General features: G+C 36.2%; 3 protein-coding genes across 4 annotated transcripts; all 3 read left to right on the top strand.

The window, feature by feature from the left end:
- Positions 1-50: 50 nt before the first annotated feature.
- On the top strand, positions 51-3,291 carry LOC147537092 (serine/threonine protein phosphatase 2A 57 kDa regulatory subunit B' kappa isoform-like). The gene is made up of 2 exons (XM_086640060.1): positions 51-1,888; positions 2,396-3,291. Exons 1-2 carry the CDS (start codon positions 725-727, stop codon positions 2,726-2,728), a joined length of 1,497 nt encoding a protein of 498 aa, XP_086496186.1. The 5' UTR covers positions 51-724; the 3' UTR covers positions 2,729-3,291.
- Positions 3,292-5,358: 2,067 nt separating this feature from the next.
- Positions 5,359-10,157, top strand: LOC147537093 (aromatic aminotransferase ISS1-like). The gene is made up of 9 exons (XM_086640062.1): positions 5,359-6,291; positions 6,427-6,474; positions 7,240-7,368; positions 7,840-7,899; positions 7,987-8,143; positions 8,697-8,800; positions 8,913-8,971; positions 9,050-9,158; positions 9,466-10,157. Exons 1-9 carry the CDS (start codon positions 6,229-6,231, stop codon positions 9,913-9,915), a joined length of 1,179 nt encoding a protein of 392 aa, XP_086496188.1. The 5' UTR covers positions 5,359-6,228; the 3' UTR covers positions 9,916-10,157.
- On the top strand, positions 9,466-16,206 carry LOC147537094 (katanin p60 ATPase-containing subunit A1-like). Of its 2 annotated transcripts, XM_086640058.1 has the most exons (9): positions 9,466-10,033; positions 10,732-10,790; positions 11,690-11,816; positions 11,955-12,432; positions 13,597-13,791; positions 14,025-14,269; positions 15,013-15,171; positions 15,380-15,467; positions 15,697-16,206. In XM_086640058.1, the coding sequence occupies exons 2-9, from the start codon at positions 10,751-10,753 to the stop codon at positions 15,976-15,978; spliced, it is 1,614 nt and encodes a 537-aa protein (XP_086496184.1). In that variant the 5' UTR covers positions 9,466-10,033; positions 10,732-10,750; the 3' UTR covers positions 15,979-16,206. The 2 variants fall into 2 exon arrangements, with proteins under 2 accessions (XP_086496184.1, XP_086496185.1); XM_086640059.1 differs by lacking the exon at positions 10,732-10,790.
- The last annotated feature ends 3,019 nt before the right edge of the window (positions 16,207-19,225 follow it).

Consider the following 19,225-nt stretch of genomic DNA (forward strand, 5'->3'; position numbering starts at 1 on the left):
CATGGAGTGCCAAGAGATCTTTAAGTAATCTGAATTACTCAGAAAACCCCATCCCTCTCCAATGATCAAAAAGAGCATCCTATTATTGTACCGAAGTTCTTTACCGTTTTATTCATTCTCATTATCATGGTTTCACACAAATCTCAACGCGACTTGTTTTGACCCCATCTTCGCGTATCATCATTACTCGAGGCGGGATAACACAGCGGTATAACGGTTTGAAATTTCAAGTGAGTAAAAACCCTCATTGATCATTCATGGAGCTCTGTATTAACAGCTCATCATTGCTCCCAAACTCTCCTCCCTCTCTATCTCTCTCTCTTTGTAGCCATTATTACTCCGTAGCTCTCTAACCCCTTTCTCTCTCTAACTCACTTTCTCTCTCTAGTTTCTGTCGTAATCATATCTCCAGGTTCTTTATCCTTTTTTTGAGATCATTTGTTTATTTCCATCTATATCGTATTCCAGATACTACTGTATAAAAGTTTCCTTTTTTTAGGGTTTCTTGTTTATAGCTCATTATATCTGAACTTCATTATCAAGTTCATAAGAAAGATCTGATCTTTCTACTTAACTTCTTCTCTCTGGCAAAGTAACTCACGGACTTCCTAATCTTGAACTAATTGTTAATCTTCATCTATTAGATCTGATCTTCTGTTTTATTTTTCTATATGATTAAGTATCACTAGGGTTTTCTCGATAATTTTGACGATATACAGCCAAAATGATTAAGCAATTTCTCAGTAGATTTCCTCGGAAGTCATCGAAATCTGAGAATGGTGGTTCAGCCGGAACTGATTCAGGCGAGACTGGTGTTGTTGGCAGTGGTAACGGAGTTCAACTTCCGAACAATACAACTGTTGCTTCCGGTCGATCAAATTTTGTTAAAAGAATGTCATCTGCTGTTTTTCCGTCAAGTGTTGTAGTCGGAATTGAACCTCTTTTATCATTCAAAGATGTTTCAAATCAAGAGAAACAGAACTTGTTAATTAGTAAGTTAAATCTTTGTTATGTGATTTTTGACTTTAATGATTCGAATAAGAATGCATCTGAAGAAGATCTGAAACGTCAAACCTTGATTGAACTTGTAGAATTTGTTGCTTCTGGATCTGCTAGATTTACTGAACCTGTAATTGCTTCAATTTGTAAAATGTCTGCCATTAACTTATTTCGAGCTTTTCCACCAAACTTTAGATCGAATTTCGGTGGTGGAGGAGAAAATAATGATGATAATGAACCAATGTTTGATCCCTCTTGGTCACATTTACAGTTAGTTTATGATTTATTACTTAGATTTATCACTTCATCTTCACTTGATGCAAAGATTGCGAAAAAGCATATAGATCATTCATTTATCATGAAATTGTTGGATCTTTTCGATTCTGATGATCCAAGAGAAAGGGATTGTTTGAAAACAATTATGCATAGGATTTACGGAAAATTCATGGTTCACAGACCATTTATTCGAAAAGCTGTAAGCAATATCTTCTATCGTTTTGTTTTCGAAACTGAAAGACATAATGGAATTGCCGAGTTATTGGAGATATTCGGTAGTGTGATAAGTGGGTTTGCTTTACCATTGAAAGAAGAGCACAAGATGTTCCTATGGAGAGCTTTGATTCCTTTGCATAAACCGAAATCTGTTGGTCTTTACCTTCAACAATTGTCGTTTTGTATATCACAGTTCATGGAGAAAGACCCAAAATTAGGTAATTCTGTGATCAGAGGGTTATTGAAGTATTGGCCAGTTACAAGTAGTCAGAAGGAGGTAATGTTTTTAGGTGAGTTGGAAGAGGTTTTAGAAGCTACTAATATGGTCGAATTCCAAAAGATAATGGTTCCTTTGTTTAAGAGGATCGGGTGCTGTCTCAACAGTTCTCATTATCAGGTAATTTGTTGATTCATCATTCATCCACCTTTACGTTTGCTCGTTTATGTGTCTGGCTATTCGCCTCGTGAACTTATTTGTAGCTTAATCCTTTTTTCACTTGCATTGTTCGAGCAAGCAATATTTCGGGTTATGCAATTTACGATGCTGTTTTCCTTGAAAAATCTTCTGCTAAAAACTACAATTAGTCTTTTGTCATGGTAATCAGCAGCAGTCTGTTAAAGTTAATATGAGTGGGTTATTAATTTAAACAAAAACACTATATGCTTATACAGTTTGGTTCGATTTCTCTCATGTAATTACCAAGTTGTCCCTGTATATTGAATACTAGATTTGGAAACATGATCTTGCTGCTGTATTTGAAAAGTTCGGTTTGTGGAGCTTGCTCGTGTGCTCATTTTCAAAGAGTTAGGGTTTTCTTCCGCAATGTGTGCCTCTATTCTGAAAAATGCTGATGAATTTGCTTTCTTATTTGGTTTCTGCAATTTTATTCTTTTATCATTGCAGGTAGCTGAAAGGGCACTATTTTTATGGAACAATAATCACATTGTGAGCTTGATAACTCACAACCGTCAAGTCATTCTACCCCTAATTTTCCCAGCCCTAGAAAGAAATACCCAGGGTCACTGGAACCAAGTTGTGCTCAATCTGACTCTAAACGTCAGAAATATGCTTTCAGAAATGGACAGCGACCTAGTCTTGACTTACGAGGGAAAGTTCGAGGAAGAAGCAACAGAGGTAAAGGCAGCAGCTGAGAAGCGGAAGTTCATGTGGGAACACCTTGAGAATGTTGCTAGCCTTCGGCCGGTAACTGGTAACAGTGCTGTTATGGTATCATGAACCCCAACTTTTTTGCCTGAATCTAACTCATCTGAATCCAACTGGCGGACGGTAACTAGTAAGACTGCTGTTATGGTATTATGAAACCCCAACTGTTTGTCTGAATCTGACTCATCTGAATCCAACTCATCTTAGGATCAAACCTGGCTCCGATTAGCTCCGGGAAGGTTTATGAATGATAGGATGTAAACTTACTTCTCTTCATCGACCAGTAAGGCAGGTGCAGAAGAGGCTAAGTTCATGATTGTTCCTTCTCAGTGGATAAATAGGAATTAGAAAGTGTGGTTCAGATTGCATAGTAAGATATATATGTGATCTTCTTACCCTAAATGTGAAGCCATTTTCACTTACGATGCCAAGGCATTTCCACGTGTAATTGTGATTTATATTTCAGTTTGATATGACCATTACGAGCTACTGGAAGATCGTAAACAAGTTCATCTATAACTTTCTTTTCTTCAGTTGGGTCGTTTTTCATAGTGTTTCTCTTAATCACATTCATGATTTCATGTAACCCTTTTCTACTTATGTGAAATTGGCTTGACAGGCCCAACTCTTCGCTAGTTTGCATTTTTTTGTCCGATTTCGAAGTGTTTGTTTTTGTCACACTCGTCTGAACATCAACAGGTTAGAAGATTGTCACGAGCTTATCATACATCAAGAGGAGAGGAAAAAAGAAGTTTACGAAATGTGGATATGTTATATTACTTTCAAATTTAAATAGTTAGAATCTCTTATTACAAACTGAACAACATCTTCGTTTGCTCTGTGGTTTCCTTTCGATGTGAACAACTGAAATCTTGAGGTTAAGACCTAGTTAATGTCTTCTTCGAGACAACAAGATTCAATATGTGGCTTCAGACCTCCTCAACCAAGGGCTGCCTAACTCAAAAAAGTCCTCCTCAACCAAGGGCTGCCTAACTCAAAAAAGTTGAAGGCTTTATAAGAAATGCCATGGCTTTAGGGCCGAGGAAACTGCTGCGGTAGTGGATGAGGAACTATTTGATCCAATTTAACCTAATTGACTATATTAGGTTTGAGAACAAAACCAAATTTTAGGATTCAAATGCAAAACCTATTTACTAGTGAGCTCGTCTCTTCTTCACCATCTCCTATCATTCTCACCACCATCTGCCACCACTATTGACTGCTTTCGTTCAGGAAAATTGTGATACGCCTAGACCATACTACATTTTGCGAAGTTTTTTGAAGCCCTAAATCTGATTATGTAGCTTTTGATCTGGTTTTTTACAGGTCTCATTTTACATCTACAATGTTTCTTCACCTTATTAAAGGTCTAATTTTACATCAATCATAAATAATTTACTCAGTTTTTTGTTGCTTTTTCTCTCTACTAAATTTGTTTTCAAGGTTCCAAGGTGTTGATATAAACTCCAGAAATCCCTGGAGGTCCCACGTTCGAATCCTAGAGATGGTGAAATTTTTGGTTATTTGAATTGGGATTATGTAGGTATTAATAAAGTTGTTGGGCTTCAGGTCATTGTCTTTGTTAGGCTATAGGGCGGTGTTGTTAATGTTTGAGCGGGCAGTTATCGAGCTTATCACATCTATGATGTATCAAATGCCAAATATCACGACGTACGTAGATCGTAGTCGTCTTCCAAAAAAAATCAGTTATCTGAATTTGGCAATTACCGAACAAATGATACTTTAAGCGTTCTCTAATTTGCGTTACCAGATAACCAATATGTTATACATTTTACTATTCGTATTGGATAATTACACTGACAAGTTTAGAGGAGCAACTCAGAGATTAATTAGCTTTTTTTGGGTGCAATTTTTGGGAGATTCAAGAGCTATAACGAAGACAAGTTTGGAGAAAGGCAAAAGAGAGTTTACACAGACAACGGGTTTCACCAACACAAATCGGATTTTATCGTTTTCTCTCTTCTCTTTTCCTTTATTTGTTAATCAATAATTGAATCATGTATTAGTTTTCATAGGTTTCTTACTCTTCCGTTAGGATAGAGAATGAAACCCTAACATGATTATTTGAATTCTGAAATTATATTTGTTTTATTATCTCTCTTATTTTGCTTTAGTGTTTCAAACTATCCGTTCTTAGGTTATACAAGGAAACTAACAACTTAGATTCAAGATTTCATGTTAAGTGAAATGGATAATGGGTTTTGTTAATTACGAAGGTTTTCTACTGTTTTACCTTCCGAAAACTGGAGAATGATTTCCACCAATTTTTGAATTATCAAATAGAGATAGTCATTTGAATTCGATATGGGTGACAGTAGACTCTGACTTTGCTAAACACTTGTTCTTTGGATTTCGTTTTTACTCGCCCCGTCGCCCGCCTTTGAATGATGGTTGGAAAACTGATAGATACGAGATGGTTTATCTTGCTACCCATGAGTCATGACACAACCAAAGGCCATGAGGGTTACAATTAAAATTAGGAGCATAAATTGTCTAAAAAACATAAAAAAAATTTTTTCCCAAGAATCAAAAGGACAAAACTTTGATACCTTTGCTAGCAAAGTTGAAGCTGACAATATTTTGTTATTCTCAATCTCTTGAGCAGTCACATGGTGGTTCCAACTCCCCAAATACTAGCAAACCCTAGAGAATATATAAACGTGTCGAAATATCAATAATTCAAACACATCAAATTCCTATATTCTTGAGATAGCAAATTTGTCATTTCTCATCCCGAAAAGGAACAAACCGATAAATAATATTTTATTTAACTTCAAAAAATTAAATTTTCTTATTTTTGAGGTTTAGATTTAATCACAAATCTAATCATGATTAACCATCAAATTATTTTTGTTAATGTATTTCTCTTTACTACCTTAATAACAATCTTCACCAACTCCACCATTTTTGCCCTAATTTTGTATGATCTCAGAATCTGCTTTTCTCAAATCGATTCAATTTATAATTGGTCCGAGTTCTTCATCTCAAGTGAAATTTCTGAGTGAATTCGTATAAAAAGTGAAGAAATTCGATGATCTAAGGCACGTTGAAGATTCTGACTCTTCAAAGATCTGATCTAAAAGTTGACGAATTGTTTAATTTAATATCAGAATTCAGAGATAGAGTGAGAGAGAATCGAGATAAGTACAAATTTTTCTGTCTTTACGGCTTCGAATCAGACAAGAAGATGAGGATCGTAATGAATTAAAAAGGAGAATTAAGAGAGAGAGAGAGATTTTAGAGAGAGAAACTTTTTGCTAAATCTCTATCCAATTCTGTTTGTTTTTGTTCACGTGAAGTCAAAAAATGGAGGATTAAAGCGTGATCGATAACTTATTTGGTGAAAAGCGATTCTACTTTTTGTCGAATTGGTGACTCAGTTGCGTATAAAATAATTAGGGTTTTTTTTCATTGACCTTACCAGCTCTTTTGTCTTTGTTTTGTAATTTCCATTGAAAAGTTGAAAGTTCAAAGTTGAACGATCATTAATTCATTCATTTGTAAGAAGATTTGTTTAGTTAGAGAGAGAGAGAGAGAGAAGAAGAACAGAGATGGGAACTTATGCTAAGCTTGCAAGAAGGGCTTTGGAAACTGAATCACCTGTTATGGTTCAGGTATTGAATCTTCAATCATTTCTTTGAGGGATAATTCAGATCAAAATAGGAATTTTTCAGGAAAATTCTTTTGTTTCTATTAGGGAAAATTGAATTTTTAGGGATAATCTGATTTGTTTATATGAAATTCTGCAGATAATGGAACTTTTTCGAGGTGTTAAGGATGCTGTATCACTAGCTCAGGTATGTTAATTTGATAGGTTTTACTTTTTTGTTCTTTGTGGGTTAGCTGAGAATTTGATTGATTCTTCATGTAAATTCACTTGGAGTTATGTTGATTTTGTTTATTTTTCGTAACCACGAAGAAATTCGAATGAAATTACCTACAGAATTAGAGTTTGTTTAATCATGGTCCGAATTGCCAATAGTTGATAAGTTGTCTAGATAGTATATTAAAACAGAAGGGGAGAAGGATTGGTGAATACCATTAAATGGTATCGTGGACAGGTGAAATCAAGAGTTTTTCGTAGTTGCATCAATGGGTTGGCTTCGGTTAGGATAATCAAAGTTTCACCTCCTTCTAGAACTCGTGATTCTGTGAAATATCGAGTTCAAACTGTTGGTGACTTAGATAGTTCATATTGCTCGTTCTGATTTGGCAGCAAATTTTGAGATATTTAAGGACCTACACGATTTTTGGTTGGGAATGATCATTTTCATGTGTCTAGAGTTCTTGTGAGTTCATATTTTATTCTGAGCGTTTTGTTCCTAATTATAGATAAGAGAGTGGTTAAGCCTATTCTTCTGATGAGTCAACGATCAAACTGAAGTATGCATACACACCAGTACACCACAACAAGATCTTATCTTGGTGTAATATGTAGATCTTGTCTTCAAAAGCATATTTTCTTTTCCTTTTCTTTTTACCGACGATTTGTTAGATACTTTTGTATTGTTGGACTTCTTCTCAATCAATCCCACTAATTGTTTCACGGTCTTTTGTCTTAGGGAGTTGTTCACTGGAAGCCACCTCAAAAGGCTTTGGAGAAGGTTAAACTAATCATTGATGAACCTTTTACTAGTCGTTATGGTGGTGATGAAGGTCTACCAGAACTTCGAGAAGCATTGACTAAAAAGGTACTTGAGCATAAATTCAGAATTTCAGGATATTAAATCTATATTTTACTGATAAAAATGTGTGTGTTAACGCCACAACTTGAAGTGAATGGTATAGAGTTTGCACAGATGAGCAGACAGATTAAGGTAGGTAAGTTTATCTAGGAATTATATGATTATCTTAGTTAAATACTCATTGCATAGAGTAGAGTTATGGCATCTATGTGAGACTAAAAACAGAATACACTTTTTTTAAGGAACCCCAAAAATCGCCTCACATAACCTATTAAATTATGTAGGAATTATATGATTATCTTAGTTAAATACTCATTCCATAGAGTAGAGTTATGGCATCTTCATTTCTGTTGATGCAAAATGAAGGGTTCCGATATGAAATCAGGATCTGATGTATACCATCTCTTACAAACTCGAACAGGAAATATGTAATGTTAAGTCTTTCTCTTTAAATGATTCATTTCCTTTTCTCTGCAGTTGCAGCAGGAAAATAAACTATACAAGTCTAGAGTCATGGTTACTGCTGGTGCAAATCAGGTGTTTAGTTATTCCTTCTTATTTGTCTTAAGATGATTTATACACACAAATGCTGAGTTTTCTTGACGAACGATATGTGAACCTCAGGCTTTTGTAAACATGGTTCTTGCTCTGTGTGATGCTGGGGATTCCGTTGTAATGTTTGCACCATACTATTTCAACTCATACATGTCATTCCAAATGACTGGAGTCACTAACATACTTATTGGACCTGGCAATGCCGATACACTTCAGCCTGATGCAGGTTAGATGCTTAATATTTGATTCTTTCGTATCATCCCACTCTTCTTTTTGCCTTTATTCTCTCATAGTATTTGTTGAGTGCTTTTGCATCTTAGACAAACTAAGTTTCTACATGCCACCTTCAAAATGTTTTCTTCAAGATCGAAAGCAAGGGAGTTAAAAGAAAAAGAGCTAGAGACTCAACCGAAAAACAAAAACGAAAAATTTCACCTAGTGGACCGGCCTTAAGATGTAGAAATCATGAGCAGCAAGTTCAAGTACGCAATATATCGAAAAATATGTCCCCAGTAACACAACCAAACGAGTTCCGACCTAGTTATAGTTCCCCAAACGCAGCTCGTGCTCGGGCTATCCTGAGCCCGAGCCAACTCGTTAGTTACGAGTACTAATGCTCAGATGCTTACACACACACACACATAGACATAAACAAAGTTTCTGTTGATAACTCAATAGAGTTTATGCCTGTACAGTTTGTCTAGAGCATGTGTGTGTGTTTGAACTGTACTCTAAGAAATTTAGTGTGCTCATCTCTTCCTTATTGGCAATTTCTGTAGATTGGTTAGAAGAGATTCTATCCAAGAAACCTGTCCCTAAGATTGTTAATGTGGTTAATCCTGGCAACCCTTCTGGGACTTACATACCTGAGCCTCTTCTCAAGGTAAACACCTTACTCAGCCATTTATCACAGTAGAGAACATTTAGCCATTTTGGTTTCTTCTTCATTTCTTTCAGAGTACTTAAAACTATTTTATTTTCTTTGTTTTGTCTAGAGAATTTCGGATCTATGCAAAAGTGCTGGGTCATGGCTAATTGTAGATAATACTTACGAGTAAGAAGAAACACAGAAAATCAGTTTTCTTTTGTTTAATAGAAACAAATGATTGGAGCTTGATTGTTGTATTTGCAGGTACTTCATGTATGATGGATTGAAACATTCATGTATAGAGGGTGATCACATAATAAATATCTTTTCTTTCTCGAAAGCGTACGGAATGATGGGATGGCGTGTTGGATATGTAAGAATTTACATTCATTCATTTCGAACATGAAATGAAATTTGTGTTTGCATTTGTACATCAGAATGAATAGTTATGCACTTAATACTTAAGACTATAGAAAAATGAAATTTTCCTTTGTGCCTATAAGCCCATCCAGCACCCATCTCCCGCGATTAAGGGTAGCAAAGTCCTCATGGGATCGGGTACCGACAGAGATTCAACAATTTTATCATATTATTCCATCATTTTCTCAACTTCAATTTTATTCATTCAATATTCTCTTATCTTCCTGAATTTGAGACATTCCTTTCATTTTTGTGAGCAGATAGCATACCCATCTGAAGTAGAAGGTCTTGAAGAACAGCTCCTCAAGATCCAAGACAACATACCCATTTGTGCTCCGATCATCTCGCAGCGCCTAGCTCTATATTCCTTGGAATCTGGACCTGAATGGGTCACTGAGCAAGTAAAAGACCTCGCCAAGAACAGAGACATCCTCATGGAAGCCTTATCACCTCTTGGAGAAGGAGCAGTGAAAGGCGGAGAAGGCGCAATTTACTTGTGGGCAAAACTTCCCGATAAATACCAAGACGATTTTGAAGTTGTTCGTTGGCTGGCGAAAAAACACGGAGTGGTCGTGATTCCTGGAAGTGCTAGTGGTGGTCCTGGTTGTGTTCGGATCTCATTTGGTGGTTTGAAAGAAGGTGATTGTGAAGTAGCAGCTTCGAGGTTGAGGAAAGGGTTAGAAGAGCTGGTAAGAGATGGAATGGTATAGTCAGAACTCAGAAGTGTTCCGAGTCATTCACGTGAACGTTTTCGATTTTCCAATTCTTATCTCAAATAAATCGCCCTTCAGTTGGCATACGGAGATCAGTTTCTGCAAGATAAGGAAGGTATGAGAATTTGGAATATTTTATGTTTTCATTTGAAATATAGATTTTGAAGAAACCTAAGTTTAGATGAATTGATAATGTACGATGATTGATGATTGAATGTGGAAATTCTCCTTGTGCTTCAGAAGAGATCATTTCTCTTTTACAAAAAGTAAAATTCTTGGATTCAACTTTGATCGACTTTTTTGTCGCCTCAACTTAAGTATCTGCAAGTTCATCTACTTTGTTTTTTGGAAATGGACTACAAGAGCCATTTATATTTATACCATGAAGAAGAGATGATACAAAGATACATCAAGATTTATGAATAAAATTAGTGTACTTGTTTGATTTGAGCCGTACCATATACACATGCCCTTAAAGGCCAATTTAAGGGGCCCGAAGCCCAAACAATCTACCTCAATTTTATTTATATCCAAATTTATAAATAAAATAATAGATTTGTACTTCTATAAGATCGAACCTAGGACTTCCGCCTCAACTTAAGTATCTGCCAAGTTCATCTATTTTGTGGAAATGGACAACAAGAGTCATCATTATAAGATATTTATACATCACGAATAGATAATACAAAAATACATCAAGATTCATGAATATATAACTGCTTGATTTGGACAATCCCATAGACACACGCTCTTAAACTGCTTCGACTTTCTTTATACTCAAATTTAATAAATCCTGGATTTGCACTTGTATAGGATCGAAACTTGGACTCCTATGTTGCAGAGTGCATGTCCAACCACTACACCAAGACATGGTGAACTACTTCATCTATTATATGTCCATTACATGTGGTTGAAGTTTTATTACAAAAAAACAGTTTAGATGTACAAACATATTGCTATGTACATCTTTTACAACTCAAAATATCCCTTGGGTAATGCTGGTTAGGTTGGTTTTACGAGAGATTTTGTGGACATCTGCACTAGCCTTGATATATGAAGTGAACTAAAGCTTTTCGTCGACCATTCAGGCACTCACTATAGCTCCATTATGTTCATATTAATGTGTGTGTATGTGTGTGTATATATATATATATATGCTATATTTTTTTTTTGTTAAGAGATATATATATATGCTATATGAAGCTTAAATTATGTCATCATCATATATCGAAATATTCCCTAAAATTGTAGTTCATGGAATTGGGTCTCTTCTCATTTACTTTACTTTGTTTATTTTTCTTTTTTTTGTTGAAAGACTTTACTTTGTTTATGGTAATGAGATTGATAAAACAAGAAGATGTTGGATATGAAAAGTTACAAGAAATGAAGTTAGAGAGCAGATAGAAATTATATAAAGAAGAGAAGACAAAATCAGATAAATTTTGTATGACCTATTAATCAATGCAAAGAAAATATAAAAATGAGCCATTTAGGTATTTTGTACAAGTTAGAGGGTTAGACAAGAAACTAGTCATAAATTAGTGACCATTTGGGAAATAAACCTAATAGGAGGGGCAATAATCCGATTTAAATAATCTATCTCTCACTGTTAAATTAACAACTGAACCATAAAAAAGTACAGGTGAATAAAAACAGCTACTTCAAAGCTCAAATAGAGAGTGTTTTGCTTCTACTGTTTTTGATCTTAAATCTCCAACTCCCCAATCGTCTTCTTTCCTCAAAACCCTAATTTCCTTTGCCAAAATCACAGCTTCGATAATGGCTGGAACGCTTACTGGATTACAAGATCATCTCAAATTGGCAAGGGAGTATGCTAATGAAGGTCTTTATGATACTTCAATCATTTTCTTCGATGGCGCCATTGCTCAAATCAACAAGTACTCTTTCTATCACTAACTTACTCTCTTCATTTTGCCCTAATTTTTCTGATTCCTGTTTGGTAGTAATCATAATCGATTTAGGTTTGTACAAGATTCGTTTTTTTTTAATGGGAACTTTTTTTTTTCGGTAATCAGGCATTTGAGCTCACTTGATGATCCACTAATTCGTGCAAAATGGATGAACTGCAAAAAAGCACTTTCAGATGAAATTGAAATTGTTAAACAGTTAGATTCTGAGAGAAGAACATTAAAAGAAACCCTAGGAAATAGACGTCCTTCTTCTCCCCCAATTTCTACAAAAGGGTCATTTGTTTTTCAACCACTTGATGAATATCCAACTTCATCTAGTGCTCCAATTGATGATCCTGATGTTTGGGCACCACCAAATAGGGATAATGGGAATAGAAGACCTACTAGAGGTGGGCAAATGGGTATGAGAAAATCATCTCAAGATCCAACTTGGGCTCGAAGTTCGACCACTAGACCTGCAACGACTGGTCGTGGAGGGAAAACTAATAGGTCTGGTGCTGGGGTTAGATCTTCGACTACATCTGTACCTGGGAAAAAGGGTCCCAGCTCCAGCAAATCGAACTCCAGCAAGACTGACTCAGTGGTATGTTTGAGTTTGTACTTGTTTTCATGCTGTACTTGAAATATCTCTTAATGTCTAAGATTATGAGACGAATTAAGCTTTTACATATTTATTACAGTCTAGCTAGAATTGTAGTGCTGACTTGCTTGTTTGAGCCACTGCGTGATATATTCTGGCAATCTGCATTTAATGTCATGGTTTATCACTATTTATTATTTAAGCATTGTTTTGCATTTAGGGTTCATTCCATTTGGGAGTACATTTTGACTCTATTACGACTTAATTGCTAACATAAAATCATTCTAAAGATCAAATAGGTTGGATTTGATAATATCGTGAGCTTCATCAATGTTGGTTGGGGATACCAATCTACGATGACTCTGGAGTTGCAGTTTGGCATTATCCCAAACAAAAATGATGGTATGCCCTGCCAGTCTCCCGGCTGAATCCCGGATGGGTGACCTGGCCGGGCCAGATTTAGAGAGAGGAAGTGAAAACTCTCTCTCTCTCTAAATCTGGACCGGCCACGTCACCCGGCCGGGAGACTGGCCGGGCGTACCATCACCGTTGTTATCCCAAAACAGAAGTATTTTTGGAGGCAGCAACATATTTAAAACTATGCTAGTTTTGTGAAGTAAGAACTGAGTTAGTTCAGACTACAACATTCAAGTACGATATTACCTTATAAATCCATACGCATAGCGTTCGTAACGTTAATACGGAATTATCAGTTTCTTCTATAAGAGTTACTCACAAGAAATGGATGAAAATAAATAATGGTAGTATTTCAAGTCAACATGTGAAGTGTATGAGTGTCTTTAGCTAAGTAGTTTATTTCTGTAGAAAATCCGTGTTTAACAACATCATCGTGTTCATGATGAGGAAACCTGTATGATATGTGAATTTTCTCTATGAATGTTGAAGTAGTAAAGCTATAGAAGTTGGAAGATGCGTCACATGGGGGGGGGGGGGGGTGGTGGTAATAGTAATTTTTATTTAGTTGACATAAGAGTGTCATTTATTGCTTCTTATTATGACTGATTCGCAAAGAAAGTCCTTTCAAAATTTGAATACATATGGAAACACTTCTATTTATTTACGTTCCTCATCTTTTTTATGATGAGGATGTGCCATGACTGATATTTAGTTATTAAGGACTAACTTTTTTGGGTGTTCAATTTCCAGAATGAGGATTCAGAGAAGGGGAAAGAGAGGCCACAATATGAGGGACCAGATCCTGATTTGGCAGCAATGCTTGAGAGGGATGTCTTGGAAACGAGTCCTGGAGTTAGATGGGATGATGTAGCTGGACTTAAGGATGCAAAAAGACTCTTGGAAGAAGCTGTCGTTCTTCCTCTATGGATGCCCGAGTATTTCCAGGTGCCCAAGATTTATCAAAATCGACTATAATTTCTCCATTAATATTGAATATAAAATGTTATACCCAAGGATCTGAAGTTGTACTAAAGAAAAATATTCCATGATTTAGTTCATCAATGTTTATCCTGGAGACAATTGACATTTTTAGAACAACCAAGATAAAATTGTGATTGTGTGAAGAATTGAAGTCAATGTTATTACTTCATTGTATAATATTCCTTCTGCATTTGTAGGGTATTCGGAGACCATGGAAAGGGGTGCTTATGTTTGGTCCTCCTGGGACTGGGAAAACTCTTTTAGCAAAAGCAGTGGCGACAGAATGTGGTACAACATTTTTCAATGTTTCTTCTGCTACTTTGGCTTCGAAATGGCGAGGAGAGAGTGAACGCATGGTTCGGTGTTTGTTTGACCTGGCAAGAGCTTATGCACCGAGCACGGTTTTCATTGATGAGATTGATTCTCTTTGCAATTCAAGGGGGTAATGTCTTTTGTTTTCTTAGCTACTAACTAGCATGCTATACAGGCTAAACCACTAGACACTCAGCATGGTGTCACGGGGTAAAGTTTCACCTATTACTTTAGCATCTTGCGGCACTTGTTCTAGCTTCCCACCTAGCACAAGTCTAAGCCTCCCCTTCTTTGCCTAAGTAACCTTGACTAAATAGGCAACTTCAACACTAGTATGCTCCGAGAAAGGCAAGCTTCAAAGTATGCAAGAACACTTGAGAGAACTTGATCTTTATTGATAAGAACTCAAAGTATGCAAGAAGGCTTTTGGCCACAACTCCCAAGTCACTCAACTTAGAACTCTTTAGAGTACTCTTAATGTTTATCAAAACATCTCCAACCATCTCTAGAATACTCCTTGGGTTGGGCCAAAGAGTAGGCAAAATGGAACTCCCAACTATGTGCAAGGAAGCCTGACCCAAGCTTGCTGTTTGGCTAAGTCTAGTTGCTGTTTGGTCTGCTGTTGTGGCCTAAGTAAGCTGCTGTGTGTCCCACATAGCTGCTGTTTGGTGCTCTTTAAGTGTGGGCTGTGACAATGGGCTCTCGGGATGTGCCGAATAGGTATAAAATTTCTTGGGTTGATACTAAATAACACTGGTCAATCTTTCTGTTGAAGTAGCCTATATAAACCAGCCCGCATCTATGGTACTCCTGGTTCTGCTCATGGATGCAAATACTGATGCATACATTGTTGATTGATATCCTGTTTTTCAGAGCTTCAGGAGAGCATGAATCTTCGAGAAGGGTGAAGTCGGAGCTTCTTGTGCAGATGGATGGAGTTGGTGCCAGCTCTCCCGGCGAAGATGGTACACGAAAAATTGTGATGGTCTTGGCAGCTACTAACTTTCCATGGGATATAGATGAGGCTCTTAGGTTAGACATCATCCATACTCTGTTTATAATCTTCTTTCTTTGGAAATCACATAAATCACAAAAAAAATAATTGGTCCATTATGAATTTTTAAATCGACAAACTACCCTGAGCAACAACCCACTGTTGATTCGACTTCCAAGTGACTCCTTTGTGTATTATATCAAAATTGTGCTTAATCTTGTTCATATATTACCTGATATTATGCAGGAGGAGGTTGGAGAAGCGAATATATATTCCTCTTCCAAATTTCGATAGTCGAAAAGAGCTAATCCGGATTAATCTGAAAACAGTCGAGGTGAATTTTTATCAGTTTTTCTCTTTCTCCAAATTTACTTTTCAGCTAGCACTAGCAGGTTTGTTATAATGCTTCCTAAGAGCATATCCCAACTTTGGAAAACGAACGAGGAGAATTCTCTCCTCGATGAATGTATTCTGAAGTTACAATTAGAAATGAATGAGAATCTGAGGTTCCCTCATTCAATTCACAGCTTTACGTCTATTTTACTTTTTATCCTTACGACCAGGTGGCTACTGATGTGAATATGGAGGATGTAGCTCGAAGAACAAAAGGATACAGTGGGGATGATCTAACAAATGTTTGTCGAGATGCTTCTTTAAACGGAATGAGGCGTAAAATTGCAGGTAAAACCCGTGACGAAATTAAGAGCATGTCCAAGGATGAGATATCGAAGGATCCAGTAGCTATGTGTGATTTCGAAGAAGCTCTTAAAAAGGTCCAAAGAAGTGTTTCTCAATCTGATATAGAACGCCATGAGAAGTGGCTCGCAGAGTTTGGATCTGCATAGGAATATTACTACTAAAATTTGAAAGAATTGATTAGGTGTTTATTTGACCCTTGGTCATTTACTGATCACAAAATTTGTTGTTTTATTATAGGATGATGATCTTGTTTCAAGATTTTTGTTGGTCATTAACAATGAGATGTGTCCAAAAGGACTAGTTTTCTCTATCTTATGTGATGTGCTCTATCAATGTAATTTGATTGTGTTAACGAAGAACTTTTGTTCGTTAAAGACTACTCCTGGACTAATCCACGACAAAACAAAGACATTCTGGTATTCGTACATGTCACCAACCATGTTAGAATAAAAAAAAAATGATTATTTCTACAAAAAGTATACTCATCCCGTCTCGTGGGACTCCCACTTAGAGGTCAAGGGTTCGAGGCACACGCTGAACAATTCAAAAAAAAAACCAGATAAGTGGCAAAATAACCCATTTTACAAAAAAAATAATGTATTATTTGCACTAAATTGAGATGAAACATGAAAATGATATAGTTTTTGATTTTATACATACTAGGTTTCCGCCGCGTCCTACGGACGCGACAGATCTCTCTTGGACATTTTATGTGAAGGAAGAACATATAGAAAATCACTAACATGAAAGACTTGATAAAAAAAAATTGGGTGACTTCTTTTGTTGTGTTTTTCAATAAAATTTATGTTGTTGAGAGAGAGAAAGCATTGTGTAGAGAAAGAATATGGAGAGGAAATAAGAAAATCTCAATTTTAAGTCAAATAGTCAGGCGGTTGAGAGAGAAACTAGAAAGATATGGGAAAGTGGGTTAGTTATTTCGATCTGTCCCACGATCTTCTACTGTAAAATTGGTAGTTTCTAAGATGTAATCCGTGGGAGAAAAAAAAATAGGGAGAGAAATATGTGAGTAGTAGTTATTCTAACCAATTTTGACTAATTTACATAAATACCCTTATTTTTTTGTCTATTTACATAAAAAGATTTCATATCATCCGTCGGATGTGTTTCTAACCAATCCCTAAAACAAAATGGACGGTCAGACTTATCCCCTGATAACCGACTGAGCTGTTTTATTATAATAGATTTAACCACCAAAATAGATAATAACTATATAACACAGTTACTTTTGGTAGGTTTAAAAGGTCGGGCTGACCTAACCTGACCCGTAAGAAAAACGGGACATATTAACCAGGGTTCCTTCCCGGTCACGAGTTGGGCCTCTGGTTTGAGTTCGGCCCCTACTTTTTTCTTTCATTTCTCTTTTTCAAAATTCCATCGATTTTAAAAAAAAAAGTTTAAAATCCATCTTTTAAACAATAGAAATTTTTAGCTTTAGTAGAAATTGATTTAGAACTTAAATCATTCCAAAAAGTAATCACTAAGTTTAAAAACAATTAATTTAAGAAATCTTCAGATTTAAAATCTCAAATATGTGTAGATTATATTAAGATTTCTTTCCTAAACTTATTTAAGTAAATCAAGTAAATCACGCCCCATTAATTATTGGAATTATTCTCAAAAAATCATTTTCGAGAGAATCTTTTCAAAAGATCTTTCCTAAATTTATCCTAGTAAATCAGGCCTTATTAATTATTCTCAAGAATTTTTTTACAAAAATCATTCATAAACTATAGATTTATATTTTTTCTTATTTAGAGTTTAATATAATTTTTATTTATTTTTAAGTAAGAAAAATTTTATAAACTGGCCGCCCAGATCAGTTCCCAGACCCGACTTGGGCCAGGGTATAGACAACCCAGGTTAAAACGCGACCCATGACTATTCCCACCCGAGTTGTTCTGTCGGGTCGGCCTGGTCCGACCATTTAAATACTACTAGGTGGTCACATATGTTGTGTCTTCACTTGTTTTTTATTGACTACAATGGTCATTACAAAAGCATTGTTACATATATGGTAAGTACGATAATTGCCGAATTACTACTGGCCTAAAGCCCAAGGAATCTATAACCCACATAAACTACTTCATTTTTACCCAAGTTCAATATTCCTGGATTTGAACTTCCATCAATCGAGCTTGGAACCTCCGCATTGCGAAGTAGATGCACTTACCAACTGGACTACCAAACTAAATGATACGACGGTTGCACATCAAGCTAAATGATACTGGGATCTTTGAGCTACGGCCTATAACTTTACTTGTCTAAATGTGAAGGGGAATTAAGAACAATTATATTTAACCTATTTATATGGTTATGTCTTTGGTTGTATCAAAAAATTAACTCGAACTTCCACTGAGAGCTGCTAAAATAAGTTACTTGTTTGCTTGTAAGTAGAAAAGCAAAAAAAATTAATTTGTTAAGGTGAAAATTTCCGACTTTACTTAAGTTTAAATTTGATTTTCTTTTAAAGTTTATATTTTCAGTTTTTGATTTTAAAGTTAAACAACTTTTTTTCAACATATGCACAAATTTTTCTTTACCTCCACCAGCACTATATCTCAACCACCACCGCCACCACCAACACCTCCACTACTATCGTATCTCCACCATCGTACTTCCACCACCACACCTCAACCACTACTACCATCATCACCACTGTATCTCAACCACCACCGCCATTTGTATCTCAACCACCACTACCACCACCGTACCTACACCACCACCGTACCTCCACCACCACCATTGTACAACCACCACCACTATCTCGTACCTCCACCGTACATCCACCAACATCACCATACTTCCAACACCATCACGTACCTCCCCTGTACATCCACCAACATCACCATACTTCCACCGTTGTCGTGCCTCCACCAACATCATCCCCATACATCCACCATCCCCATACATCCACCATCCCGTACCTCGACCATCATACCTCCACCACCGCTGCCACCACCATCATGCCTCCACCACTATCGCCACCACTACTACCAGTATCACCACCACTTCTTCCAAAAAAGTAACATGAAAATCATAAATAAATTTAATTGAAATCAAGTATCTTTATGTGAAAAGAAAATAGAATAGTAAATTACTTCACCAAACTAACATTTGACTTTCTTACTTATAAGTAACAATTTCACCAAACATACTTTTGATAATTTTTTACTTTTTTAAGCAAAAAAAATTTCTAGTACAAAAAAAAAAAAAAACTTTTGCTTTTGGTTACCAAACGACACCTTAACATGCCCCGGCGAATTACAAAGGAAGTTAGCAAAGAAATTTTTTACAATCGCCTTAGCAGTATTCTCTGATTACCGCCTGGTATGTTGTTCTTTTTCTCTTGATTGGTATCTGACTTACGTAGAT

Source organism: Eschscholzia californica, unplaced genomic scaffold (assembly GCF_041429995.1).
Source record: "Eschscholzia californica isolate CP2 unplaced genomic scaffold, dmEscCali1.0.p SCAF_5, whole genome shotgun sequence".
Lineage (NCBI taxonomy): Eukaryota > Viridiplantae > Streptophyta > Magnoliopsida > Ranunculales > Papaveraceae > Eschscholzia > Eschscholzia californica.

Excerpts from the sequence above, each read along its gene's own strand:
- LOC147537092 (XM_086640060.1), top strand. The coding sequence starts at position 725 with ATGATTAAGCAATTTCTCAGTAGATTTCCTCGGAAGTCATCGAAATCT. Across the intron at positions 1,889-2,395 it reads TCAACAGTTCTCATTATCAG|GTAGCTGAAAGGGCACTATT; the intron begins GTAATTTGTTGA and ends TTATCATTGCAG.
- LOC147537093 (XM_086640062.1), top strand. The coding sequence starts at position 6,229 with ATGGGAACTTATGCTAAGCTTGCAAGAAGGGCTTTGGAAACTGAATCA. Across the intron at positions 6,292-6,426 it reads AATCACCTGTTATGGTTCAG|ATAATGGAACTTTTTCGAGG; the intron begins GTATTGAATCTT and ends GAAATTCTGCAG. Across the intron at positions 6,475-7,239 it reads ATGCTGTATCACTAGCTCAG|GGAGTTGTTCACTGGAAGCC; the intron begins GTATGTTAATTT and ends CTTTTGTCTTAG.
- LOC147537094 (XM_086640058.1), top strand. The coding sequence starts at position 10,751 with ATGTTGCAGAGTGCATGTCCAACCACTACACCAAGACATG. Across the intron at positions 11,817-11,954 it reads GCCATTGCTCAAATCAACAA|GCATTTGAGCTCACTTGATG; the intron begins GTACTCTTTCTA and ends TTCGGTAATCAG. Across the intron at positions 15,172-15,379 it reads GATATAGATGAGGCTCTTAG|GAGGAGGTTGGAGAAGCGAA; the intron begins GTTAGACATCAT and ends GATATTATGCAG.